This window comes from Nyctibius grandis, chromosome 5 (assembly GCF_013368605.1).
Source record: "Nyctibius grandis isolate bNycGra1 chromosome 5, bNycGra1.pri, whole genome shotgun sequence".
Lineage (NCBI taxonomy): Eukaryota > Metazoa > Chordata > Aves > Nyctibiiformes > Nyctibiidae > Nyctibius > Nyctibius grandis.
Genome location: NC_090662.1, coordinates 92,260,413 through 92,288,384, shown reverse-complemented (window position 1 = coordinate 92,288,384; position 27,972 = coordinate 92,260,413). Strand labels below are relative to the sequence as shown.

The 27,972-nt window shown below is 56.2% G+C and overlaps 2 protein-coding genes across 2 annotated transcripts; both read left to right on the top strand.

Moving 5' to 3' along the window:
* Positions 1–2,077: 2,077 nt before the first annotated feature.
* LOC137663601 (26S proteasome non-ATPase regulatory subunit 8) lies at positions 2,078–4,957 on the top strand. Its single transcript, XM_068401007.1, has 6 exons — positions 2,078–2,144; positions 2,243–2,345; positions 2,422–2,587; positions 2,665–2,765; positions 3,985–4,096; positions 4,178–4,957. The coding sequence occupies exons 2-6, from the start codon at positions 2,311–2,313 to the stop codon at positions 4,313–4,315; spliced, it is 552 nt and encodes a 183-aa protein (XP_068257108.1). The 5' UTR covers positions 2,078–2,144; positions 2,243–2,310; the 3' UTR covers positions 4,316–4,957.
* Positions 4,958–17,719: 12,762 nt separating this feature from the next.
* LOC137663548 (26S proteasome non-ATPase regulatory subunit 8-like) lies at positions 17,720–21,272 on the top strand. The gene is given in 8 exon segments (XM_068400902.1): positions 17,720–17,880; positions 17,882–17,986; positions 18,379–18,451; positions 18,560–18,662; positions 18,740–18,905; positions 18,983–19,083; positions 20,304–20,415; positions 20,496–21,272. Coding segments are annotated over 8 exon segments (903 nt in total). The 5' UTR covers positions 17,720–17,775; the 3' UTR covers positions 20,634–21,272.
* Positions 21,273–27,972: the final 6,700 nt, after the last annotated feature.

Sequence of the window (27,972 nt, the reverse complement as noted above, 5' to 3'; positions counted from 1 at the left end):
CCACCTCAGGGACCCCCGGGCCACCCCCAGGGCCACCAGGGCCACCGCCAGGGCCACCCCCCCCCCCTTTTCTTACCGTTTTTTAAAGCCCCCTCGGGGGGTGTTTTTAACCCCAATTTCGTAGCGGCTCGTCCCCGCCCCCCACGGGGACACGGGTGGGACATGGGTGGGGGGGGACAGGGTGGGACATGGGTGGGGGACACGGGGGGGGGACACGGGGGGACACGCGGGGGCTGTCGCTGTCGGTGCCACCGGCCCCCAAGAAACTGCCGGGAAACGAGAGGGGCTGAGTGTGTCTGTCACCCCCCGCGGCACCCACGGGCCCACGGACCCACCCACCCACGGCACCCACTGACCCATGGACCCACCCATGGCACCCACTGACCCATGGACCCACCCACTGACCCACAGCACCCACTGACCCACCCATGGACCCACGGGACCCACCCACGGCACCCACTGACCCACTGACCCACCCACTGATCCACAGCACCCACGGAGCCACCCACAGGCCCTATGGGGGGGGGGTGGGTCCACATAGGGGGCATGGGGCCATGTGACCTTGCACGTGCCCATAGGGTGCTTCACCCCGTAACATCACCCATCACCCATGACATCATCCATCACCCATGACGTCACCCACCCACCCTTGTGACGTCACCCGCCCCTCACTGTGTCACCCTCAACCTTTACGCCCCCCCCAACCCCACAGTGATGAGGTCACAGCGACGTCACGCCGCCCCTGCCACACCCATGACGTCATCAGCCGCTCGTGACGTCACACAATCACTCATGACATCATCCAATAATTTATTGCCTCACCCCCGTTGATGACGTCACGCCCCGCCACATACAGCCCCCCCGCTCCTCTGACGTCACTCCTCACTCCCCCGTGACGTCACACCCTTCGCGGCCGCTGTTCCGCCGCGGTGACGTCACGCCCCAACGCGGTGGGCGGGGCAAGTGCGCCCGCGCGCGCTCTCTCTCTCTCTGCGCATGCGCCGCGCTTGGCCTCGGGCGGCGTTGCCGCGGCGACGGTGCCGTAAAGCGCGGCAGGTGTCGTGCGGTGGCGGCGGAGCGGAGTCATGGCGACGTTGCCGTAAAGCGCGGAAGGTGTCGTGCAGTAGCGGGGCGCGGAGTCATGGCGATGGCGGCGTTGCCGCGGCGACGCTGCCGTAAAGCGCGGCGGGTGTCGTGCGGTAGCGCGGAGTCATGGCGATGGCGGCGTTGCCGCGGCGACGCTGCCGTAAAGCGCGGCGGGTGTCGCGCGGGGCGGCTGGCGCAGTCATGGCGCTGGCGGCGGGGCCGGCGGGGGTCGGGGCGGGGGGCGCGGGGGGGCTGCGGGCCGCCGCCGGGGTCTACGAGCAGCTCAAGGGCGAGTGGGGCCGCAAGAGCCCGAACCTGAGCAAGTGCGGGGAGGCGCTGGGGCGGCTCAAGGTGCGGGAGGGGCCGGGGGGGGCCTGAGGGTGAGGGGAAACCTGGGGGTCTGAGGGGCCTGGGGGGGGTCAAAGTGCCCCATAACCCCCCCACCCCATAACCTCCCCATAACCCCCCCATAATCCCATATCCCCCCCCACACCCCATAACCCCCCATATACCCCCACACCTCATATCCCCCCCATATCCCCCCCGCACCCATATCCCCCCCATATCCCCCCCACCCCATAACCCCCGCATAACCCCCCCCATATCCCCCCCACACCCTATAACCCCCCATATACCCCCACACCTCATATCCCCCCTATATCCCCCCCGCACCCATATCCCCCCCATATCCCCCCACACACCCCATAACCCCCCCATATCCCCCCCCGCACCCCATAACCCCCCATATCCCCCCCCGCACCCCATAACCCCCCATATCCACCCCCACACCTCATATCCCCCCCATATCCCCCCCGCACCCCATAACCCCCCCATATCCCCCCCACACCCATATCCCCCCCATATCCCCCCCCACCCCATAACCCCCCCATAACCCCCCATAACCCCCCCCCACACCCCATAAGCACCCCCCCATATCCCCCCCCCCCCACCCCATAATTCCCCTCCATACCCTCCCCCCCCACAGCTCGCCCTCCTCGACCTCAACTTCCTCCCCACCGCCGGCTCCAAGCTCACCAAACCGCAGCTCGTCCTGGCCCGTGAGTACCCCCCAAACCCCTTTTTACCCCCCCAACAACCCCCCCACCCCTCAACTACCCCCCACCCCCTTTTTCTTGCCCCCCCCCCCCCCCCCCAGGGGATATCTTGGAAATCGGGGCGCAGTGGAGCATCCTGAAGAAGGACATCCCCTCCTTCGAGCGCTACATGGCCCAGCTCAAGTGCTACTACTTCGACTACAAGTACCTTTGGGGGGGGTAAAAATTGGGGTGTCCCCCCCCCTTTTTACCCCAACCCCCCCTTTTTACCCCCTCTTAGGGAAGAGCTCCCGGAATCGGCATATAAACACCAGCTTTTGGGGTTAAACCTCTTGTTTTTGCTGTCCCAAAACCGCGTGGCCGAGTTCCACACGGAGCTGGAGCGGCTGCCGGCCAAGGAGATCCAGAGCAACGTCTACATCAAGCACCCCGTGTCCCTCGAGCAGGTACCCCCCTTTTTTGGGGGGATTTTAGGGGTTTTTAGGGTTTTTTTAGGGTTTTTTATCATTTTTGCCCCTCGCAGTACCTGATGGAGGGCAGCTACAACAAGGTGTTCCTGGCCAAAGGCAACATCCCGGCAGAGAGTTACACCTTCTTCATCGATATCCTGCTGGATACCATCCGGTGAGCGCCCCAAAAACCCCCCTGAGCACCCCAAAAACCTCCCTGGGCACCTCAAAAAAACACTTAAACATGCCAAAAACATCCTTAGCCACCCCAAAAATCCCTTAAACACACCAAAAGCCCCTTAAAAACCTCCTTGGGCACCCCAAAAACCTCCTTGGGCATCCCAAAAACCCACCTAAAAACCTCCTTGGGTGCCCCAAAAACCTTTTAGACACGCCAAAAACCTCCTTAAATACCCCAAAAACCTTCTTAAACATCCCCCTAACCCCCCTGAGCACCCCAAAAACTTTCTTAAATGCCCCAAAAAAACCCTTGAGCACACCAAAAACCCTTTGAGCACGCCAAAAACCTCCTTAAACACCTCAAAAAACGCTTAAACACAAAAAAAACCTCCTTAAATGCCCCCAAACCTCCCTGAGCACCCCAAAAACCTCTTTAAACACTCCAAGAACCTCCTTAAATGCCCCCAAAACCCCTTAAACACCCAAAAAACTTTCTTGAGCACCCCAAAAACCTTCTTAAATGCCCCCAAAAAACTTTAAACACCTCAAAAAACTCTTAAAAATCTCCTTGAGTGCCCCAAAAACCCCTTAAACACCCCAAAAACCTTCTTAAACACTGCCCCGAGCACCCCAAAAAACCCTTAAACACACCAAAAGCCCCTTAAAAACTTCCTTGAGCGCCTGAAAAATCCCTTGAGCACCCCAAAAAAGCCTTTAAATACCCTCAAAACCCTTTGAGCACCCCAAAAAACCTTTAAATGCCTCAAAACACACTTAAACATGCCAAAACCCTCCTTAAATACCCCAAAAACCTTCTTAAACACCCCAAAAAAACCCTTGAGCACCCCAAAACCCTCCTTAAACACCCCAGAACCCCTTTGAACACCCCAAAACCTCCTTAAACACCCCCAAAAAATGCTTAAACGGGCCAAAAACCTTCTTAAATACCCCAAAAACTTTTGTGAGCACCCCAAAAACCTTCTTAAATACCCCAAAAACCTCCTTGAACACCCCCTGAGCACCCCGAACCCCCCTGAGCACCCCAAAAACCTCCTTGAACACCCCAAAACCCCCTTAAACACCCCAAAATCTCCCTAAAACCTCCCTGAGCATCCTAAAAAAAACCCCATAACCCCTCCCCACACCCCATAATTACCCCCCACTCCCCCTAATTACCCCCCCCACCCCATAACCCCCCCTAATTACCCCCCCAGGGACGAGATCGCGGGCTGCATCGAGAAGGCCTACGAGCAGATCCTCTTCGCCGAGGCCACCCGCATCCTCTTCTTCCCCACCGCCAAGAAGATGACCGACTACGCCAAGAAGGTGCCCCCACACCCCCCCCCCCCACCCATAAATACCCCCGGGGGCGCCCCCAAATACCCCTTTTTTCACCCCATTTTCCAGCGGGGGTGGGTCCTGGCCCCCAACAACTACTACAGCTTCAGTAGCCGCCAGCACAAGCCCGAGGAGGCCACCATCCCCTCCACCGAGCTGGCCACCCAGGTCATCGAGTACGCCCGGCAGCTCGAGATGATCGTCTGAGGCCACGCCCCCCTTTTTGGCTCCTCCCCCTCATTTGGCTCCTCCCCCTCGTTATTTGGCTCCTCCCCCTCCACTTTCCACCTCGATTTCCCCATTTCACTGCAGTTTTGGGGGGGATTAATTAATTAAAAGGTAATTAACAGCAAGGGGGCAGTGTCCCCCCTCCTTTTTTGGCTCCTCCCCCTCCTTTTTTGGCTCCTCCCCCTCCCTTTTGGCTCCTCCCCCCTCCCTTTAGGCTCCTCCCCCTCCACTTTCAGCCTCAATTTACTGCGATTTTTGGGGGGGATTAATTAATTAAAGGGTAATTAACAGTGGGAAGGGCCTTTGGGGAGCTCCTCCCCCTCCCTCTTGGCTCCTCCCCCTCCCTTTTAGGCTCCTCCCCCTCCCTTTTAGGCTCCTCCCCCTCCCTTTTAGGCTCCTCCCCCTCCACTTCTATTTCCCCATTTCAGCCTCGATTTCCCCCATTTCACTGCAGGTTTTGGGGCGGGGGTTTAATTAATTAAAGGGTAATTAACAGCAGGGGGAGGAGCGGGGGGGGCTTTTGGGGAGCCCCCCCCCCAGCACCCCCCATTTGGGGTTAATTTGGGGGGGGGCAACAATCTGTGACCCCCCCCCCCTTCAATAAAGCGATGGTGGCTTCGAGCAGAGGGTGGTGGTCTGGGGGGGGGGGCAAAAGGGGGGGGGTGGTGGGGGGGATTTGGGGGGGGTGGGGGGCATCTTGGGGGGGGGTCTCAGGCGTCTCCTTCCTCCTCGTCTTCCTCCTCGTCTTCCTCCTGGTCTTCCCACTCGTCTTCCTCCTCGTCTTCCTCCTCGTCTTCGTCTTCCTCCTCCTCTTCCTCCTCCTCTTCCTCCTCCTCTTCCTCCTCCTCTTCCTCCTCCTCTTCCCCCTCCTCTTCCCCCTCCTCTTCCCCTTCCTTTTCCCCCTTCTCTTTCTTCTCCTCTTTCTTCTCTTCCTTCTCCTCTTCCTTCTCCTCTTCCTTCTCCTCTTCCTTCTTCTCTTCCTCCTCCTCCTCCTCCTCCTCCTCTTTCTCCTCCTCTTTCTCCTCCTCTTTCTCCTCCTCTTTCTCCTCCTCTTTCTCCTCCTCCTTCTCCTCCTCCTCCTTCTCCTCCTCCTCCTTCTCCTCCTCCTCCTCCTCCTCCTCCTCCTTCTCCTCCTTCTCCTCCTTCTCCTCCTTCTCCTCCTTCTCCTCCTTCTCCTCCTTCTCCTCCTTCTCCTCCTTCTCCTCCTTCTCCTCCTTCTCCTCCTTCTCCTCCTTCTCCTCCCCCTCCTCTTCCCCCTCCTCTTCCTTCTCTTTGTCCAGGTGGGCCAGCCTGGGGGTGGGGGTGGGCAAATAATGAGGGGGGGCAATTAATGGGGGGGTCAGTGAGGGGGGGGGAGCCCCCCAGCCCCCAAAACTGCCCCCCCCTTCCCCAAACCTCCCCCTCCCTCAGCTGCAGGGGGACAACCTGGGAGAGGGGGAGGGGGGCAGTTAATGGGGGGGGGGGCAAATAACGGGGGGGGGCAAATAAGGGGGGGGGCAGTGGGGGGGACACCCCCAAACCACTCACCAGGCTCTGATGTTCGGGGCCAGCCGGCAGGGGTCTTGGGGGCCTCGGTAGCCAAGGGGGCTGGAGGTCAACACCTCAAAGGGGGGCCAGCGATGGGTGATGGCCACGGAGAGCTGGGTGATAGCCACGGAGAGCTGGGTGATAGCCACGGAGAGCTGGGGGGTGGCCACGGAGAGCTGGGTGGCATCTGTGCAGCACTGGGCAAAGGCCAGGGAGAGCTGGGAGGTGGCCACGGAGAGCTGGGTGATAGCCATGGCGAGCTGGGTGGCATCTGTGGGGCGCTGAGCATCTGCCGTGGGGCGCTGGGTGGTGGCCACGGAGAGCTGGGTGGTAGCCATGGGGCTCTGGGTAGTGGCCATGGGGCTCTGGGTGCTGGCCTTGGAGAGCTGGGTGGTTGCTATGGGCCTCTGGGTGGTAGCCATGGGGCGCTGGGTGGTAGCCATGGAGCTCTGGGTGGTTGCCATGGAGCTCTGGGTGGTTGCCATGGGGCTCTGAATGTCAGCCGTGGGGTCCGGGATGGTGGCCTTGCGGTGCCGGGCAGTGGCCTTGCGGCGCCGGGCAGTGGCCACGGGCCTCTGGCCAGTGGCTGTGGCAGGCTGGGGGCTGGGGGGGGGCTCGGTCAGCGCCGACCAGATGTTGCCCATTTCGGGGGGCTCCGGGTGGGGTCTCGCCTGCGGGGGGGGGGAGGGGGGGAAACTGAGGCAGGGGGAGGGGCTGCAGCCCCCGACCCCCCCCCTCACCCCCCCCCACCCCCAACCCTCCCCGGCCCCTCCCCCCCCCCCCGGCCCCCCCAAACCGCCCCCTCACCCCCGGCCCTTCCTGGGGGGTGGCTTTGCACGAGGGTCTCGAGCCCTTGCACGAGGGTCTCTCAAGGGCTTGCACGAGGGTTTCAACGAGGGTCTTGCACGAGGGCTCCTCCCCCCGCCTCGCGGGGAGCCAAGGTCACCCCCCCCTCCCCATGGCAGGGTGTGGGGGGGTGTTACTGGGAGCAACTGGGAGCAACTGGGAGCAACTAGGAGGTCAGGTGACCTGGGGCAGGGGGAGGTGACACGGGGGGACACGGGCGGGGGTGGGGGGATACCCAGGTGGGGACCAGTTGGGGACAAGAACTGGGACCAGTTGGGGTAGTGGGGGGCAAGACTGGTTCCAGTTTGGGGCTGCACCTGATCCCAGTTTGGGGCTCAGCCTGGTCCCAGTCTGGGGCTCAGCCTGGTCCCAGTTTGGAGCTCAGCCTGGTCCAGTTTGAGTCTCAGCCTGGTCCCAGTTTGGGGCACAGACCGGTCCAAGTTTGGGTCTCAGCCTGGTCCCAGTCTGGGGCTCAGCCCGGTCCCAGTTTGGGGCTCAGCCTGGTCCCAGTTTGGAGCTCAGCCTGGTCCAGTTTTGGGCTCTGCCTGGTCCCAGTTTGAGTCTCAGCCCGGTCCCAGTTTGGGGCTCAGCCCGGTCCCAGTTTGGGGCTCAGCCTGGTCCCAGTTTAGGGCTCAACTTGGTCCCAGTTTGGGGCTCAGCCCGGTCCCAGTTTAGGGCCCCGTGTCCCCTTGGGGTCCTCCTGGCATCTCCATGGCCCCTTGGAGTCATCCTGACACCCCCATGTCCAAGAGGGTCCCCATGTCCCCTTGGGTTGGCCATGGCCCCTTGGGGTCCTCCTGCCACTCCCACATCCCCTTGGGGTCCCCATGTCCCCCTGGGGTCCTATGCCACCCCCATGTCCCCTTGGGGTCCCTATGTCCCCCCTAGGGTCCCCATGTCCCCTTGGGGTCCCTATGTCCCCCCTAGGGTCCCCATGTCCCCTTCGGGTCCTACTGCCACCCCCATATGCCCAGAGGGTCCCTAAGTCCCCTTGGGGTCCTCCTGCCACCCCCATGTCCCCTTGGAGTCCTCCTGCCACCCCCATGTCCCCTTGGGGTCCTCCTGCCACCCCGACGTCCCCAGAGGGTCCCCATGGCAGGGGGGGGTGACACACGCATGTGCCAGCCACGGCCGCTCCCCTGCACCCCTGGGGGGACCCCATGGGCACCCATGGCCACCTCAGGGACCCCCGGGCCACCCCCAGGACCACCAGGGCCACCCCCAGGGCCACCCCCCGCCCTTTTCTTACCGTTTTTTAAACCCCCCCCCGGGGGGTGTTTTTAACCCCAATTTCGTAGCGGCTCGTCCCCACCCCCCACGGGGACACGGGTGGGACATGGGTGGGGGGGGGGGGACAGGGTGGGACATGGGTGGGGGACACGGGGGGACACGGGGTGGGGACACGCGGGGGCTGTCACTGTTGGTGCCACCAGCCCCCAAGAAACTGCCGGGAAACGAGAGGGGCTGAGTGTGTCTGTCCCCCCCGCAGCACCCACCCACCCACGGACCCACCCACCCACGGCACCCACTGACCCACCCATGGGACCCACGGACCCACGGGACCCACCCACGGCACCCACCGACCCACGGGACCCACCTATGGGCCTTATGGGGAGGGTGGGTCCATATAGGGGGTGTGGGGCCATGTGATCTTGCACGTGCCTATAGGGCGCTTCACCTGTGACATCACCCGTCACCCCATGACACCACCTGTCACCCAAGACATCACCCACCCGTTGTGGCGTCACCCCCCATTGTGTCATCACCCGCCCCCTCATTGTGTCACCCCCAACCCCACAGCGATGAGGTCACAGCAACATCACGCCGCCGCCCCAGATCCCACCAAATAGTCCATTGGGGTTGATGATTAAACGTTGGGATAATTATCCTTCTAGGAAGGGTAAGAGTAAAACAAGAATGATACATTATTGTATGGAAGTCTGGGGCGGTGAAGAGATACGTAGAGATTATCTGTATTGGCCAGCGTTTGGGTCATTTGAGGATTGGATTTGCCAGGCTTTAAATATCTATGTAAACTCCAAGGAGCCGTATAGCCTGGAGGAAAGTGGGTTTGCGTCTTTGTGGATTAGGTCAGAAACACGGGTTAATCTAGATCCCCTAAAGGAAAAAGGAAGCAGGGATCGGAAAAGAAATAGACAACCAGAAGAGATCCCGATAGCACCCCCACCCTATGTACCCCCTCCACCGCCACCGCCTCAACCCCCTCCACCCTCAGCACCCGCTGCACCCCCTCCTGACACAGATAATGTACCAGTACATGTACCAGTACAAGTTGGGGGCAGAGCTGTTGGAGACCAGTGTAGGGGAAAGGGACCTGGGGGTCCTAGTGGACAACAGGATGACCATGAGCCAGCAGTGTGCCCTTGTGGCCAAGAAGGCCAATGGCATCCTGGGGTGTATTAGAAGGGGTGTGGTTAGCAGGTCGAGAGAGGTTCTCCTCCCCCTCTACTCTGCCCTGGTGAGGCCGCATCTGGAGTATTGTGTCCAGTTCTGGGCCCCTCAGTTCAAGAAGGACAGGGAACTGCTAGAGAGAGTCCAGCGCAGAGCCACAAAGATGATGAAGGGGGTGGAACATCTCCCTTGTGAGGAGAGGCTGAGGGAGCTGGGTCTCTTTAGCTTAGAGAAGAGGAGACTGAGGGGTGACCTCATTAATGTTTATAAATATGTAAAGGGCAAGTGTCAAGAGGATGGAGCCAGGCTCTTCTCAGTGACATCCCTTGACAGGACAAGGGGCAATGGGTGCAAGCTGGAACACAGGAGGTTCCACTTAAATATGAGGAAAAACTTCTTTACGGTGAGGGTGCCCGAACACTGGAACAGGCTGCCCAGAGAGGTTGTGGAGTCTCCTTCTCTGGAGACATTCAAAACCCGCCTGGACGTGTTCCTGTGTGATATGGTCTAGGCAATCCTGCCCCGGCAGGGGGATTGGACTAGATGATCTTTCGAGGTCCCTTCCAATCCCTAACATTCTGTGATTCTGTGACTCTGTGATTCTGTGTAATTCAGAGTCAGAAACCGACCAAGCGGTGGGTCCTGTAACTCGTAGCTGATCCAGAAGTCAACAACAGCCACAGGACCGGTTATACCCCTTAAGGGACATTGCAATGGGAGGTCCACAGGCTGGTATGGGATATGTAGCGGTCCCCATTAACTCTGGTGACGTTAGGGAGTTTAAAAAGGAAATGGGAAATTTGTTGGAAGACCCTCTGGGAGTGGCAGAGCGGGTGGATCAATTTTTGGGGCCCAATATATATACGTGGGAAGAATTACAATCAATAGTAGGGATATTGTTCACTGCAGAAGAGAGAGGAATGATCAGGAGGGCGGGAATGAGAATATGGGACGAACAACATCAACAGGGTCCTGCAGCAGATATTAAGTGGCCCCTGCAGAGACCAGATTGGAATAATCAAGACCCGGTACACAGGGGGCATATGCAAGATCTAAGATTTATACTGGTTCAAGGTATAAGGGAATCAGTACCAAGAGGACCGAACATTAGCAAAGCCTTAAGTGAACATCAGAAGAAGGACGAAACCCCCACAGAATGGTTAGAACGGTTAAGGAAAAACCTGCAATTATATTCCGGGTTGGATCCTAATACGCCAGTGGGAGAGGCTTTGCTGAAGACGCAGTTTGTTGCTAAATCATGGACAGACATTCGAAAAAAGTTAGAAAAAACAGAGGACTGGCAGGATCGTGGGCTAGATGAATTATTGAGAGAGGCTCAGAAAGTGTATGTTCGGAGAGAAGATGAAAAGGATAAGAGAGCAGTCAAAATGATGGTAGCAGCAGTAAGGGAAGGCACGACACAAACGCAAGCTCGGAGGCCAGTGGATCGGGGAGCCGGACCAAAGGTGCAGAATCGAGGCTTTGATAAAACTACGGGGCCGTTCATGAGGAAAGGGAATATAACAGAATGGAAAGAGGAAGCAATAGAATGTTTTTACTGTGGAAAGAAAGGACATATGAAACGAAACTGTAGAAAAAGAACGATGGATGATAAAATGTTTAAAGCGGCATAGGGGTGTTAGGGGCTCTTTTTATTGGGGACCCAGAAGGGAACAGAGCCCTTGATAAAATTAAAAGTGGGCCCCCAACAGCAAGTAATGGAGTTTCTAGTAGATTCCGGGGCAGAAAAATCAACTGTGCCAATTTTACCTAGAGGCTGTAAAATTTCACCTGAGAAAATACAAATAATTGGAGCCAAAGGGGAGCCTTTCAGTGTCCCCGTTATAAAAAATGTATTACTGGAAATGGAATCTAAAATAGGAATCGGTACGTTAGTCCCAGAAGCTGAATATAATTTGTTGGGACGAGATTTGATAATTGAATTGGGAATAAATCTGGAAGTAATAAATAAAGAAATGAAAATAAAGTTGTGTCCTCTTCGGGTGGAGGACGAGACACAGATAAACCCTGAAGTCTGGTATACCCCAGACTCGGTAGGGAAATTAGATATAAAACCCTTCTCAGTGACTATATCCAATCCTGATGTACCAGTGTGCATCAGGCAATACCCACTGTCTGAAGAAGGGAGAAGGGGGTTGAAGCCAGAAATTGAGAGACTACTCGAACAAGGTCTGTTAGGAGCATGCATGTCTCCCTTTAACGCCCCTATCTTACCCGTAAAGAAAAAGGACGGAAAATGGAGGCTTGTACATGATTTAAGAGAGATCAACAAACGAACAGTGAGTCGGTTCCCAGTAGTTGCAAATCCACACACACTGCTAAGTCAGTTGGGGCCTGGAGATCAATGGTATAGTGTAATAGATCTAAAAGACGCTTTTTGGGCTTGCCCACTTGATGAGAAAAGTAGAAATTATTTTGCCTTTGAATGGGAAGATCCAGATACCCACAGAAGACAACAACTAAGGTGGACGGTTCTTCCCCAGGGATTTACAGAATCCCCTAATTTATTTGGGCAAGCCTTAGAACAAATACTCCAAGATTACGAGCGAACACCGGGGGTCACCTTAGTACAATATGTGGATGATTTGCTGTTAGCAGGACAGAGTGAGAGGGTGGGAAGGCAAGAGAGTATTAAGCTACTAAACTTTCTTAGCCTGCAAGGATTGAAAGTATCAAAATCGAAATTACAATTTGTTGAACAAGAAGTAAAATACCTGGGACACCAATTAAGTAAAGGGACAAAATGATTAGATCCAGAGAGAGTAAACGGTATTCTGTCCTTACCTGCTCCCAAGTCAAAACGACAAATCAGACAAATATGAGGGTTAACGGGGTATTGTAGACAATGGATTGAGAATTATAGTAAAAAGGTAAAAATTCCTATATGAAAAATTAGCTCAAGACAAATTAATGCGGTGGACAGGTGAAGATGAGAAACAATTAGAAGAACTAAAGGAGGAATTAGTAAACGCGCTAGTTCTGAGTCTACCGAACTTAAACCGACCATTTTTCTTGTTTGTCAATACGGATGCAGGGACTGCCTACGGGGTTCTCGCACAAGACTCGGCAGGACATAAAAAGCCCATAGCATATATTTCTAAATTACTAGACCCTGTCAGTAGGGGTTGGCCTACATGTTTACAAGCTATTGTCTCTGCTGCATTATTAGTAGAGGAATCACAGAAAATAACCTTCGGGGGAGAGCTGCATGTACTCATACCACATAACATACGCGGTGTTTTACAACAGAAGTCTGATAAGTGGATAACTGATTCTAGACTTCTAAAATATGAAGGCATATTGATAGAATCCCCTAAATTGACATTAGAAACTACCTCCTTACAAAACCCTGCACAGTTTCTGTACGGGGAACCGAGTGAAAGATTATTGCACGATTGTATAAAAGTTATAGAGGAACAATCAAAGGTCAGGCCTGACTTAGAAGAGGAAGAATTATCGGAAGGGGAGAAGTTATTTGTAGATGGATCATCCCGGGTGGTGGATGGCAAACGAAAATCAGGATATGCAATTATAGATGGAAAAACGGGTAAACTCTTGGAATCGGGGTCATTAAATCCTGGATGGTCAGCACAAGCATGTGAATTATACGCGGTTCTAAGAGCTTTACAGCGACTAGAAGATAGAACTGGAACAATATATACAGACTCAAAATATGCCTTTGGGGTGGTACATACATTCGGCAAAATTTGGGAAGAAAGAGGACTTATAAACTCACGGGGAAAGGAGTTGATACATCAAGAATTAATTATACAAATACTTCAAGCAATACGGAAACCGAAAGCAATAGCTATAGTCCACGTAAAGGGACATCAGACGGGTTTAAGCTCCGTTGTCAGGGGAAATAATTTGGCCGATGAAGAAGCAAAGAGAGCAGCTCTATTAATCCTTAAAGCAGATAACCCTAAACAGGGTAATGGGAGGTCAAAATCAGAAAATGAGTCCTGCTTTGAACCAAAAGAACTCAGGAGGGGCTGTCCGAATTGTGGAAAAGGGTCAGGACGGGAAGAGGAATTCCCCTGTTATGCATGTTGGAAAGAGTTTAGTATGGATGCGGTACCCTGTAGATGTAATATGACAAACGAGGAAAGACCCGAATATGATCATTGCTTCCACCATGGAAAAATATTTTCACTGTTCACTTTAACAGTACCGGAAAAAGAGAAATTAACAGAGTTGGAGCAAAACAACAAGGGGAGCAATGGAAATTAGAGGATGGGCGAGAAATATTACCAAAAACAATGGCTGATAAAATTATGCGCAGGTTCCACGATATTACCCATTGGGGAACACAGGCCCTAGTAGACCAATTTGCTATAAAATACGCATGTATAGGAGCCTATAACGTAGCTAAAAGGATAGTGGAAGAGTGTCTAACGTGTCAAAAAGTAAACAAACAGCAATTACGAAAAAGTATCCCAGGTGGAAGGGAATTAGCGTACAGACCATTTGCTAAAATTCAAATCGATTTTACCGAACTGCCAAAGGTAGGAAGATATCGATATCTACTAGTAATAATTGATCATTTAACCCATTATGTTGAAGCATTCCCTACAGCCAGGGCTACTGCCCGGACTGTAGTTAAACCACTATTAGAAGAAATAATTCGCCGGTACGGAATAATAGAAACTATTGATTCGGATCGAGGCCCACATTTTATATCTACTGTAATCAAAGAGGTTTTTCAAACATTAGGTATCAATTGGCAATACCACACCCCATGGCACCCACAGAGTTCAGGAAAAGTAGAAAGAGTGAATGGTGAAATCAAAAAGCAACTCACCAAACTAATGTTAGAAACCAAGCTATCTTGGGTAAAGTGCTTACCGTTAGCTTTGATTAATATACGAACTCAGCCAAGGACAGACTTAGGGGTTTCACCCTTTGAGATGTTATATGGAATGCCCTATGACCTAGAAACCCCCTCAAATCATCCCCAGATTGAGGATTCACAGATAGGATATTATTTAACACAACTATTGAAAAGGCGAAAACAATTATGGGATAAGGGGCTAATTGTCCAAAGGCCCCCTCTTGATATAAAAATACATACACTGAAACCAGGAGATAAAGTGTTAATTAAATCCTGGAAAGAATCCTCATTAACTCCTCGATGGGAGGGACCTTATGTGGTTTTACTCACTACAGAAACGGCTATCCGGACCGCGGTAAAGGGGTGGACACACGCAAGCAGAGTAAAAGGACCCCTCCACACTACAACTTGGAAAGCTGAACCCACCGAGAACCCTATGAAGATCAAGCTGCGGAAACAATAGATGGACTTACAAGTTCAAATCGTGCAAGTACAGAATTTCGGAGCATTAGCAGGATATAAGTATCCCATAAATAGCGATTATAGAATTAAGTGTATAAATGTAAATTGTAATTGTTATCCTTTTGTGTGTTTCACGTGTATAGCGTGCCAAGAGAATTGGTGGTCACGTTGTCAAGACGGAGTTCCCCCTCGTGGAACCTGTAATAGTTGTTATACAATTGAAAGAGAAAGCACCGAATCGGCTCTAAAATTTAAAGTATCCACAGGGGAAATACAATTCGAGGATTTAAATTGGTGGAAATTATATGTTTATGGAATAAGACCAGAACAACTTTGTTATCACCCCAACGAGCCAACCCCATTAAAAATACAAATTGTTAAGGTGTGCTGCCGGAAAGCTATAAAAGGGATAGAGTGTAACTCTCCCCTGGTCAAGGACTGTAACTGGGTGGTGTATCAACAAAGACATATTAAACAAGGACCTTCGGGGTCTCCTGAAGAATATCCTTGCTGCCGAGAAGATGGTACACCCCGTGACTCGAAGCAACCGAGCCGACGGGTGAGGCAGAGGGGTAAACCACGGTGGAGACAAGAACCCGAATGGGACCACGCCAAAATGCTGGCCGAACTACCCCAGTGTTAACCTAAGGAATAAAGCTATACGGTCACACCTAGAGATTATAAAAGGCTCAAGGGTTACAATTGTAAACAAACATAAATCCCATACCTCTTGGCTCACTATAATAATGCTGCTGTTACCGATGATGTATTACGTGGAAGCAGCTCACAGACCATATAAATGGACCTTAGTTCAATTGGAAGAGTCTAAAATAATAAAAGTAAACATCACAGTAGGACTCCCTAGTTTTACAGCTTCCCTTTGCCAGCTAGCACCTATACAACCATGTTTAGATCAAAAAGCCTATTATTTTTGTCCCTCTTCTAATCCTGGGAAAGGTTATTGCAACCACCCTAATCAATATTATTGTAATTATTGGGGGTGCGAAACTATTGCTTCTGCCTGGGTAACTGATACACGAGATAAGTTCTTAAATGCAGCTTGGGGACCTTCGGGATGTAAGATTCCTGAACATGATTCGACAGGAGGAATAGTAGGAAGTAGTAATTGCAAACATTTAATACTCACTGTTCTGCAACCAGAAGATCAAGGGTGGCTGATAGGAAAAATCTGGCGAGTCAGATATTGGGAGCCCGGAAAAGACAGGGGAGGGATAATTCAAATACGAAAAGAACAAGCTCCTGCAGAAGAACTATCACCCGTGGGGCCAAATACCATAATCAGAGGGGAGTTAGAAATAAAACAAACTCCAGAAGATGAATTTAATGTGACTAAAAGTCAGATAATCACTAATGATTCAGATATAGATGCATTCACTCAAGTAGACGAAGTAAATCCTAATTCCCTTGGACATTGATGGACGTAAGTTACCAAGTAATTAACAAAACACACCCTGAGTTAACCAAAGAATGTTGGCTGTGTTTTAATACTAAACCTCCCTATTTTGAAGCTATAGGAATAAGTAATTGACCCAGATTTACCAATGGGACAAACCCTGGATCCTGCAGATGGGAAAATGGAACACAAGGAATATCTTTACAGCAAGTTAGAGGTCAAGGTAGATGCGTAGGCCAGATACCCCCGGAGAAACAACACTTATGTCTAAACAAAGGTACCTTAAAGGCAAAGAAAGTGGGAGAATGGCTGATACCAGCAAAGAATGCTAAATGGGTATGCTGAAAAACAGGGGTTACATCATGTGTATCAGTCTCATATTTAAAAACAACGAATGAATTCTGTGTACAAGTATTGATGGTGCCTAGAATAATGTATCATCCCAAAGAGTACGGTCATCAATTGGAAATTGCTTCGACACATCGCTGGGTAAAAAGAGAACCCATAACGGCTTTATCTTTAGCTACGATCACGGTAATAGGAGGTGCTGGCGCAGGTACAGGAATAGCCGCATTAGTAAAACAAAACCAAGAATTTACAGCGCTGAGAATAGCCGTAGATGAAGATCTTACAAGGATAGAGCAATCCATAACAGCCCTGGAAAAGTCGGTTAGATCCCTATCCGAGGTCGTGTTACAAAATCGAAGAGGATTAGATTTACTGTTCTTCAAAGAGGGAGGACTTTGTGCAGCATTAAAAGAAGAATGTTGTGTATACGCTGATCACACTGGTCTAGTAAGAGATACCATGAACAAATTAAGAGAAAATTTGGAAAAACGCAAAAGGGAATATGAATCAAGACAAAATTGGTATGAATCATGGTTTAAGCAATCGCCTTGGCTTGCGACTCTTTGATCTACAATAGCAGGTCCATTAATCTTACGTTGGTTTTAGTTTTTGGACCGTGTATTTTCAACAAAGTAATTAATATTGTTAAAGGACGCTTGGAAGCAGCACACTTGATGCTTATTAGAGTTAAATACGAACAATTGCCGAACCAAGATGAATCTGCTGAATTGTTTGTGTTAAGCAGTCAGGAGTTACAACGCTTTAATGAACAAAATGAGTAAAAACAAAGAGGGGGGAATTGTAATAAGCAGTGCAGGATGTTTGTTCCTGAAAGCTGCCTAATCTATACGCTTGCTAAGCAGTACAAGATGTTTGTTCCTAAAAACTGTTTAATCAGGAAACTGTCATATGCTTGTTGGAATCCCTATGACTAAGCAGCTCAAGGGAGGGGGTTGGTTTGCGCAAACTGACTAAATTACCAGGTCCACCCCAGGACACCTGAGGAAGACTTCGGCCTTCATCCCAGCGACCACCAGAAGACCGATAACGACCACCTAACAACTGGACGTGGGCACAGATACAACGCAGAGGATTCTGGAGGCCACGTAGGCAGGAACAAAGGGCTGTATAAAGAGGGGGGTGGGGGGCATAAATGGGATGATTCGTGTAATAAGAAAAATGTGATCCTAGATGACCATCCTGTCACTCCGTCATTTTATTACATCATCCCAGTTAATGATATCACCCCTTTTTGCGACATGACGTCACATCCAGCCCCCACCACCCCCACGCTCCTCTGACGTCACTCCTCCGTCCCCGTGACGTCACACCCTTCGCGGCCGCCGTTCCACCGCGGTGACGTCACGCCCCAACGCGGTGGGCGGGGCAAGTGCCGCCCGCGCGCGCGCTCTCTCTCTCTCTGCGCATGCGTCGCGCTTGGCCTCGGGCGGTGTTGCCGCGGCGACGCTGCCGTAAAGCGCGGCGGGTGTCGTGCGGTGGCGGTGGCGCGGAGTCATGGCGACGTTGCAGTAAAGCGCGGAGGGTGTCGTGCGGTGGCGGCGGCGGGGAGTCACGGCGATGGCGGCGTTGCCGCGGCGACGCTGCCGTAAAGCGCGGCGGGTGTCGCGCGGGGCGGCTGGCGCAGTCATGGCGGTGGCGGCGGGGCCGGCGGGGGCCGGGGCGGGGGGGGCTGCGGGCCGCGGCCGGGGTCTACGAGCAGCTCAAGGGCGAGTGGGGCCGCAAGAGCCCGAACCTGAGCAAGTGCGGGGAGGCGCTGGGGCGGCTCAAGGTGCGGGGGGGGCCGGGGGCGGCTGGGGGGGGCTGAGGGGGGCTGAGGGGCCTGGGGGAGGCTCAGGGTGTGGGGGGGTGCCGGGGGGGGGGGTGCTGGGAGTGATGGGGGGGGGGGGCTGAGGGGCCAGAGGGGCGGGGGGGGGGGCCTGGGGGGCCTCAAGGTACGGGGGGGCCGGAGGGGGCCTGGGGGGGCGAGGGGCGGACCGGGGGGGGGGGTGCTGAGGGGCCTGGGGGGGCTCAAGGTGCACCATAACCCCCCCATAACCTCCCCATAGCCCCCACACACCCCATAAGCCCCCCCATATGCCCCCATAACCCCCCCCCACCCCATAAACCCCCCCATATCCCCCCCCCCCCACCCCATAACCACCCCCCATATCCCCCCCTCAGCTCGCCCTCCTCGACCTCAACTTCCTCCCCACCGCCGGCTCCAAGCTCACCAAACCGCAGCTCGTCCTGGCCCGTGAGTACCCCCCAAACCCCCCCAAATCCCCTTTTACCCCCCCAACAACCCCCCCACCCCCTCAACAACCCCCCACCCCCTTTTTTTTGCCCCCCCCCCCATCCCCAGGGGATATCCTGGAAATCGGGGCGCAGTGGAGCATCCTGAAGAAGGACATCCCCTCCTTCGAGCGCTACATGGCCCAGCTCAAGTGCTACTACTTCGACTACAAGTACCTTTGGGGGGGGTAAAAATTGGGGTGTCCCCCCCCCCTTTTTACCCTACCCCCCCCTTTTTCCCCCCTCTTAGGGAAGAGCTCCCGGAATCAGCGTATAAACACCAGCTTTTGGGGTTAAACCTCTTGTTTTTGCTGTCCCAAAACCGCGTGGCCGAGTTCCACACGGAGCTGGAGCGGCTGCCGGCCAAGGAGATCCAGAGCAACGTCTACATCAAGCACCCCGTGTCCCTCGAGCAGGTACCCCCCTTTTCTGGGGGGACTTTAGGGCTTTTTAGGTTTTTTTTAGGGTTTTTTATCATTCTTGCCCCTCGCAGTACCTGATGGAGGGCAGCTACAACAAGGTGTTCCTGGCCAAAGGCAACATCCCGGCGGAGAGTTACACCTTCTTCATCGATATCCTGCTGGATACCATCCGGTGAGCGCCCGAAAACCTCCTTGGGCACCCCAAAAATCCTTTGAGCACCCCAAAAATCTCCTTAAACACCCCTTGAGCACCCCGAAACCCCCTTAAAAACCCCCCTGAGCTCCCTAAAAGCCCCCTGAGCACCCCAAAAACTTTCTTAAATACCCCCAAAACCCCCCTGAACACGCTAAAAATCTCCTTAAATACCCCAAAAACCTTAAACACCCCGAAACCCCCCCTGAGCACCCTAAAACCCCCCTGAGCACCCTGAAAATCTCCTTAAACATCTCAGAAAGCCCTTAAACACACCAAAAGCCCCTTAAAACCCCCCCTGAACACCCCAAAAACCCCCTCGAGCACCCTAAAAAACCCTTAAACATGTCAAAAATCTCCTTAAATACTCCAAAAACCTCTTAAATACCCCAAAAAAACCCGAGCACCCCAAAAGCCCCTTAAAAACCTCCTTAAATACCCCAAAAACCTCCTTAAATGCCCCCAAAACCTCCTTAAACACCCCAAAAACTTTCTTAGGCATCCCAAAATCCCCCCTGAACATGCCAAAAAAATCCTTAAACACCTCAAAAACCTTCTTAAACACCCCCTGAGCACCCCAAAAATCCCTTAAACACGCCAAAAGCCCCTTAAAAACCTCCTTGAGCGCCCCAAAAACCCCTTAAACATGCCAAAAGCCTCCTTAAATACCCCAAAAACCTTCTTAAACATCCCAAAAAAAAACCTTGAGCACCCCAAAAACCTCCAAAACCCCTCTGAGCACCCCAGAAACGCCTCTGAGCACCCCAAAAAAACCTTAAACACCCCAAAAACTTTAAACGCTCCAAAAACTCCCTTGAGCACCCCGAAACCCCTTTAAAAACCCCTTAAACACCCCAAAAACCTTCTTCAGCACCCAAAAAAACCCCTGAGCACCCCAAAACCCCCTTGAACACCCCAAAATCTCCCCACACCCCATAACCCCCACATAACCCCCCCCATCCCCCCAACCCCCCCCCATATCCCTCACTAATTACCCCCCACACCCCCTAATTACTCCCCACGCCCCATAACCCCCCCTAATTCCCCCCCCAGGGACGAGATCGCGGGCTGCATCGAGAAGGCCTACGAGCAGATCCTCTTCATACCCCAAAACCCCCCCTATAACTCCTCCCCACACCCCATATCCCCCCCTAATTACCCCCCACACCCCATAATTACCCCCCCTAATTCCCCCCCAGGGACGAGATCGCGGGCTGCATCGAGAAGGCCTACGAGCAGATCCTCTTCGCCGAGGCCACCCGCATCCTCTTCTTCCCCACCGCCAAGAAGATGACTGACTACGCCAAGAAGGTGCCCCCACAACCCCCCCCCCCCCCATAAATACCCCCGGGGGCGCCCCCAAATACCCCTTTTCTCACCCCATTTTCCAGCGGGGGTGGGTCCTGGCCCCCAACAACTACTACAGCTTCAGTAGCCGCCAGCACAAGCCCGAGGAGGCCACCATCCCCTCCACCGAGCTGGCCACCCAGGTCATCGAGTACGCCCGGCAGCTCGAGATGATCGTCTGAGGCCACGCCCCCTTTTTGGCTCCTCCCCCTCGTTATTTGGCTCCTCCCCCTCCACTTTCAGCCTCGATTTCCCCATTTCACTGCAGTTTTGGGGGGGATTAATTAATTAAAAGGTAATTAACAGCAAGGGGGCAGTGTCCCCCCCCTTTGGCTCCTCCCCCCTTTGGCTCCTCCCCCCTTTGGCTCCTCCCCCCCTTTGGCTCCTCCCCCCCTTTGGCTCCTCCCCCCCTTTTGGCTCCTCCCCCCTCCCTTTAGGCTCCTCCCCCTCCACTTTCAGCCTCAATTTACTGCGATTTTTGGGGGGGATTAATTAATTAAAGAGTAATTAACAGTGGGAGGGGCCTTTGGGGAGCTCCTCCCCCTCCCTTTTGGCTCCTCCCCCTCCCTTTTGGCTCCTCCCCCTCCCTTTTAGGCTCCTCCCCCTCCCCTTCTTCTATTTCCCCATTTCACCCTCGATTTCCCCATTTCACTGCAGTTTTGGGGGGGGTTTTAATTAATTAAAGGGTAATTAACAGCGGGGAGGGGAGTGGGGGGGGCTTTTGGGGAGACTCCCCCCAGCATCCACCATTTGGAGTAAATTTGGGGGGGGCAACAATCTGTGACCCCCCTCCCCCTTCAATAAAGCGATGGTGGCTTCGAGCAGAGGGTGGTGGTCTGGGGGGGGGGGGAAAAGGGGGTGGTGGAGGGGTGGGGGGGGATTTGGGGGGGGGTGGGGGGCATCTTGGGGGGGGGTCTCAGGCGTCTCCTTCCTCCTCATCTTCCTCCTCATTTTCCTCCTCGCCTTCCTCCTGGTCTTCCCACTCATCTTCCTCCTCGTCTTCCTCCTCATCTTCCCCCTCGTTTTCCTCCTCTTCCTTATCCTTGTCCAGGTGGGCCAGCCTGGGGGGGGGGGGGCCAATAATGAGGGGGGGGCAATTAATGAGGGGGGGGCAATTAATGAGGGGGGGCAGTGAGGGGGGGGAGCCCCCCAGCCCCCAAAAAACTCCCCCCTCCCCCAAACCTCCCCCTCCCTCAGCTGCAGGGGGACAACCTGGGGGGGGGGGGGCAATTAATGGGGGAGGGGGGCAAATAAGGGGGGGGGGGCAAATAAGGGAGGGGGCAAATAAGGGAGGGGGACAGTGGGGGGGGGACCCCCAAACCACTCACCGGGCTCTGATGTTCGGGGGCAGCCGGCGGGGGTCTTGGTAGCCAAGGGGGCTCGAGGTCAACACCTCAAAGGGGGGCCCTTGATGGGCGCAGAGGGGCTCCTCCAGGGTGGCCACGGAGAGCTGGGTGGTGGCCACAGGGCTCTGGGGCGTGGCCACAGGGCTCTGGGTGGTGGCCATGGGGCGCTGGGGGTTGGCCATGGAGAGCTGGGTGGCATCTGTGCAGCACTGGGCACAGGCCAGGGAGAGCTGGGCGGTGGCCACGGAGAGCTGGGTGATAGCCATGGAGAGCTGGGAGGTGGCCATGGGGCGCTGGGGGTTGGCCATGGAGAGCTGGGGGGTGGCCACTGAGAGCTGTGTGGCATCTGTGCAGCACTGGGCACAGGCCAGGGAGAGCTGGGAGGTGGCCACGGAGAGCTGGGTGATAGCCACGGAGAGTTGGGTGGCATCTGTGGGGCGCTGGGCATCCGTGGGGTGCTGGGTGGCATCTGTGCGGTGCTGGCCGGTGGCCGTAGGGCGCTGGAGATCGACTGTGGGGCTCTGGGTGGTGGCCACTGGGCTCTGGATGGTGGCTACGGGGTGCTGGACATCAGCCGTGGGGCTCTGGATGGTGGCCACGGTGCTCTGAACATCAGGCGTGGGGTCTGGGATGGTGGCCACGGGGCTCTGGATGGTGGCCACGGGGCGCTGGACATCAGCCGTGGGGCTCTGGATGGTGGCCACTGGGCTCTGGATGGTGGCCACGGGGTGCTGGACATCAGCCGTGGGGCTCTGGATGGTGGCCACGGGGCTCTGGATGGTGGCCACGGGGCACTGGACATCAGCCGTCGGGCTCTTGATGGTGGCCACGGCGCTCTGGGTGGCCACGGGGTGCTGGACATCAGGCGTGGGGTCTGGGATGGTGGCCACGGTGTTCTGGATGGTGGCCACGGGGCACTGGACATCAGCCGTGGGGCTCTGGATGGTGGCCACGGGGCTCTGGATGGTGGCCACGGATCTCTGAACATCATCCGCGGGGCTCTGGATGGTGGCCATGGGGCGCTGGACATCAGCCGTGGGGCTCTGGATGGTGGTCACGGGGCTCTCGATGGTGGCCACGGTGCTCTGAACATCAGGCGTGGGGTCTGGGATGGTGGCCACGGGGCTCTGGATGGTGGCCACGGGGCACTGGACATCAGCCACGGTGCTCTGGATGGTGGCCACGGGGCTCTGGATGGTGGCCACGGGGCGCTGGACATCAGCCGTGGGGCTCTGGATGGTGGTCACGGCGCTCTGGATGGTGGCCACGGTGCTCTGAACATCAGGCGTGGGGTCTGGGATGGTGGCCACGGGGCTCTGGGTGGTGACCGCTGGGCTCTGGATGGTGGCCACGGGGCGCTGGACATCAGCCACGGTGCTCTGGATGGTGGCCACGGTGCTCTGAACATCAGCCGTGGGGTCCGGGATGGTGGCCACGGAGCACCGGGCAGCGGCCTTGCGGCGCCGGGCAGCAGACTTGCAGCGCTGGGCAGTGGCCATGGGGCTCTGGGTGGTGGCCACGGGGCTCTGGGTACTGGCCACGGGGCGCTGGATGGTGGCCAAGGGGCTCTGGGTGGTGACCACGGGGCGCTGGGTGGTGGCCACGGGGCGCTGGGTGGTTACCATGGGGCTCTGGGTGGTTGCCATGGGGCGCTGTGTGGTTGCCATGGGGCTCTGAATGTCAGCCGTGGGGTCCGGGATGGTGGCCTTGCGGTGCCGGGCAGTGGCCTTGCGGCGCCGGGCAGTGGCCACGGGCCTCTGGCCAGTGGCCGTGGCAGGCTGGGGGCTGGGGGGGGGGCTCGGTCAGCGCCGACCAGATGTTGCCCATTTCGGGGGGCTGGGGGCGGGGTCTCGCCTGCGGGGGGGGGGAGGGGGGGAAACTGAGGCAGGGGGAGGGGCTGCAGCCCCCGACCCCCCCATCACCCCCCCACACCCCCCAACCCCCCACAGCCCCCCCAAACCGCCCCCCCCCCTCACCTCCAGCCCTTCCTGACGGTGCTGCAATGCCCAGTTTGGGGCACTGACTGGTTCCAGTTTGGGGGTGCACCTGGTCCCAGTTTGTGGCTCAGCCTGGTCCAGTTTGGGGCACAGCCTGAACCCAGTTTGGGTCTGCACCTGGTCCCAGTTTGGGGCTTAGACCGGTCCCAGTTTGGGGCTGCACCTGGTCGCAGTTTGGGGCACAGCCTGGTCCCAGTCTGGGGCTGCACCTGGTCCCAGTCTGGGGCACAGCCTGATCCCAGTTTGGGGCTCTGACTGGTCCCAGTTTGGGACTCAGCCGTGTCCCAGTTTGAGGCTCAGCCCGGTCCCAGTTTGGGGCTCTGGTTCCAGTTTGGGGGTGCACCAGGTCCCAGTTTTGGGCTCAGCCTGATCCCATTTTGGGGCTCAGACGGTCCGAGTTTGTGGCTCTGACTGGTTCCAGTTTGGGGGTGCACCTGGTGCCAGTTTGTGGCTCAGCCTGGTCCCAATTTGGGGCTCAGCCCTGTCCCAGTTTAGGGCTCAGCCTGATCCCAGTTTGGAGCTCAGCCTGGTCCAGTTTGTGGCACAGCCTGGTCCCAGTTTGGGGCTGCACCTGGCCCCAGTTTGGGGCAAAGCCTGGTCCCAGTTTGGGCCTGCACCTGGTCCCAGTTTGGAGCTCAGCCTGGTCCAGTTTGGGACACAGCCCGGTCCCAGTCTAGGGCTCAGCCCGGTCCCAGTTTTGGGCTCAACTTGGTCCCAGTTTGGGGCTCAGCCCCTTCCCAGTTTGGGGCTCTGACTGGTGCCAGTTTGGGGCTGAGCCTGGTCCCAGTTTGGGGCTCAGCCTGGTCCCAGTTTGGGGCTGCAACTGGTCCCAGTTTGGGGCTGCACCTGGTCCCAGTTTGGGGCTCAGCCTGGTCCGAGTTTGGAGCTCAGCCCTGTCCCAGTTTGAGGCTCAGCCTGTCCCAGTTTGGGGCACAGTCTGGTCCCAGTTTGGGGCTCAGACGGCTCCCAGTTTAGGGCTTAGCTTGGTCCCAGTCTGGGGCTGCACCTGGTTCCAGTTTGGGGCTGCAACTGGTCCCAGTTTGGGGCTCAGCCCAGTCCCAGTTTGGGGCTTAGACTGGTCCCAGTTAGGGGCTCAGCCTGGTCCCAGTTTAGGGCCTAGCTTGGTCCCAGTCTGGGGCTGCACCTGGTCCCAGTTTGGGGCTCCACCTGGTCTCAGTCTTGGCCTGCACCTGATCACGGTGTGGGGCACAGCCTGGTCCCAGTTTGGGGTACAGTCTGGTCCCAGTTTGGGGCTCTGACTGGTTCCAGTTTGGGGCTGCACCTCATCCCAGTTTAGGGCACAGCCTGGTCCCAGTTTGGAGCTGCATCTGGTACCAGTCTGGGGCTGCACCTGGTCCCAGTTTGGAGCTCAGCCTGGTACCAGTTTGGGGCTGCAAGTGGTCCCAGTTTGGGGCTCCGCCCGGTCCCAGTTTGGGGCACAGACGGGTCCCAGTTAGGGGCTCAGACGTCTCCCAGTTTAGGGCCTGCACCTGGTCCCAGTTTGGGTCTGCACCTGGTCCCAGTTTGGGTCTGCACCTGGTCCCAGTTTGGGCTGCACCTTGTCCCAATTTGGGGCTCTGACTTGTGTCAGTTTGGGACTGCACCTGGTCCCAGTTTGGGGCTCAGGCTGATCCCATTTTGGGGCTCAGACGGTCTGAGTTTGTGGCTCTGACTGGTTCCAGTTTGGGGGTGCACCTGGTCCCAATTTGGGGCTCATCCTGGTCCCAGTTTGGGGCTCAGCCCTGTCCCAGTTTGAGGCTCAGCCCGGTCCCAGTTTGGGGCTCTGGTTCCAGTTTAGGGGTTCACCAGGTCCTAGTTTTTGGCTCAGCCTGATCCCATTTTGGGGCTCAGACGGTCCGAGTTTGTGGCTCTGACTGGTTCCAGTTTGGGGGTGCACCTGGTCCCAGTTTGTGGCTCAGCCTGGTCCCAGTTTGGGGCTCAGCCCTGTCCCAGTTTAGGGCTCAGCCTGATCCCAGTTTGGAGCTCAGCCTGGTCCAGTTTTGGGCTCAGCCTGGTCCCAGTTTGGGTCTGCACCTGGTCCCAGTTTGGGGCAAAGCCTGGTCCCAGTTTGGGACTGCACCTGGTCCCAGTTTGGAGCTCAGCCTGGTCCAGTTTGGGACACAGCCCGGTCCCAGTCTAGGGCTCAGCCCGGTCCCAGTTTGGGGCTCAGCCCGGTCCCAGTTTTGGGCTCAACTTGGTCCCAGTTTGGGGCTCAGCCCCTTCCCAGTTTAGGGCTCAGCCTGCTCCCAGTTTGGAGCTCAGCCTGGTCCAGTTTGTGGCACAGCCTGGTCCCAGTTTGGGGCTGCACCTGGTCCCAGTTTGGGGCACAGACTGGTCCCATTTTGGGGCACAGACGGGTCCCAGTTAGGGGCTCAGATGGCTCCCAGTTTAGGGCTTAGCTTGTTCCCAGGCTGGGCCTGCACCTGGTCCCAGTTTGGGTCTGCACCTGGTCCCAGTTTGGGCTGCATCTTGTCCCAGTTCGGGGCTCTGACTTGTTCCAGTTTGGGACTGCACCTGGTCCCATTTTGGGGCTCAGCCTGGTCCCAGTTTGGGGCTCAGCGTGGTCCCAGTTTTGGGCTCAACTTGGTCCCAGATTGGGGCACAGACCGGTCCCAGTTTGGGGCTGCATCTTATCCCAGTCTGGGCTGCACCCTGTCCCCGTTTGGGGCTCCACCTGGTCCCAGTTTGGGGCACAGCCTTGTCCCAGTTTGGCGCTGCACCTTATCCCAGTGTGGGGCTGCACCTGGTCCCCGTTTGGGGCTCAGCCCGGTCCCAGTTTGGAGCTCAGCCTGGTACCAGTTTGGGGCTGCATCTGGTCCCAGTCGGGGGCTGCAACTGGTCCCAGTTTGGGGCTCAGCCCAGTCCCAGTTTGGGGCACAGACGGGTCCCAGTTAGGGGCTCAGACAGCTCCCAGTTTAAGGCTTAGCTTGGTCCCAGTCTGGGGCTGCACCTGGTCCCAGTTTGGGGCTGCACCTGGTCCCAGTTTTGGGCTTAGACCGGTCCCAGTTTGGGGCTTAGACTGGTCGCAGTTTGTGGCACAGCCTGGTCCCAGTCTGGGGTTGCACCTGGTCCCAGTCTGAGGCACAGCCTGATCCCAGTTTGGGGCACAGCCTGGTCCCGGTTTGGGGCTCTGACTGGTCCCAGTTTGGGGCTGCACCTGGTCCCAGTTTAGGGCACAGATTGGTCCCAGTTTAGGGCACAGCCTGGTCCCAGTATGGAGCTGCACCTGGTCCCAGTTTTGAGCTCAACCTGATCCCAGTCTGGGGCTCTGCGTGGTCCCAGTTTGGAGCTCAGTCTTGTCCAGTTTCGGGCACAGCCTGGTCCCAGTTTAGGGCTCAGCCTGATCCCAGTTTTGGGGTGAGACGGTCCCAGTTTGGGGCTCTGACTGGTCCCAGTTTGGGGCTCAGCCCTGTTCCAGTTTAGGGCTCAGCCTGATCCCAGTTTGGAGATCAGCCTAGTCCAGCTTGTGGCTCAGCCTGGTCCCAGTTTGGGGCTGCACCTGGTCCTAGTTTTGGCTCAGCTCGGTCCCAGTTTGAGGCTCAGCCCGGTCCCAGTTTGGGGCACAGACTGGTCCCAGTTTGGGGCTCAACTTGGTCCCAGTTTGGGGGACAGACGGGGTCCAGTTTGGGGCTCAGCCCTGTCGCAGTTTGAGGCTAAGCCCGGTCCCAGTTTGGGGCTCTTTTTCCAGTTTGGGTGTGCACCAGGTCCCAGTTTGGGGCTCAGCCCGATCCCATTTTGGGGCTCAGACGGTCGGAGTTTGTGGCTCTGACTGGTTCCAGTTTGGGGGTGCACCTGGTCCCAGTTTGTGGCTCAGCCTGGTCCCAGTTTGGGGCTCAGCCCTGTCCCAGTTTAGGGCTCAGCCTGATCCCAGTTTGGAGCTCAGCCTGGTCCAGTCTGTGGCACAGCCTGGTCCCAGCTTGGGTCTGCGCCTGGTCCTAGTTTGGGTCTGCACCTGTCCCAGTTTGGGGCAAAGCCTGGTCCCAGTTTGGGGCTGCACCTGGTCCCAGTTTGGGGCTGCACCTGGTACCAGTTTGGGGCTGCAACTGGTCCCAGTTTGGGTCTCAGCCCGGTCCCAGTTTGGGGCACAGACGGCTCCCAGTTAGGGGCTCAGATGGCTCCCAGTTTAGGGCTTAGCTTGGTCCCAGTCTGGGCCTGCACCTGGTCCGAGTTTGGGTCTG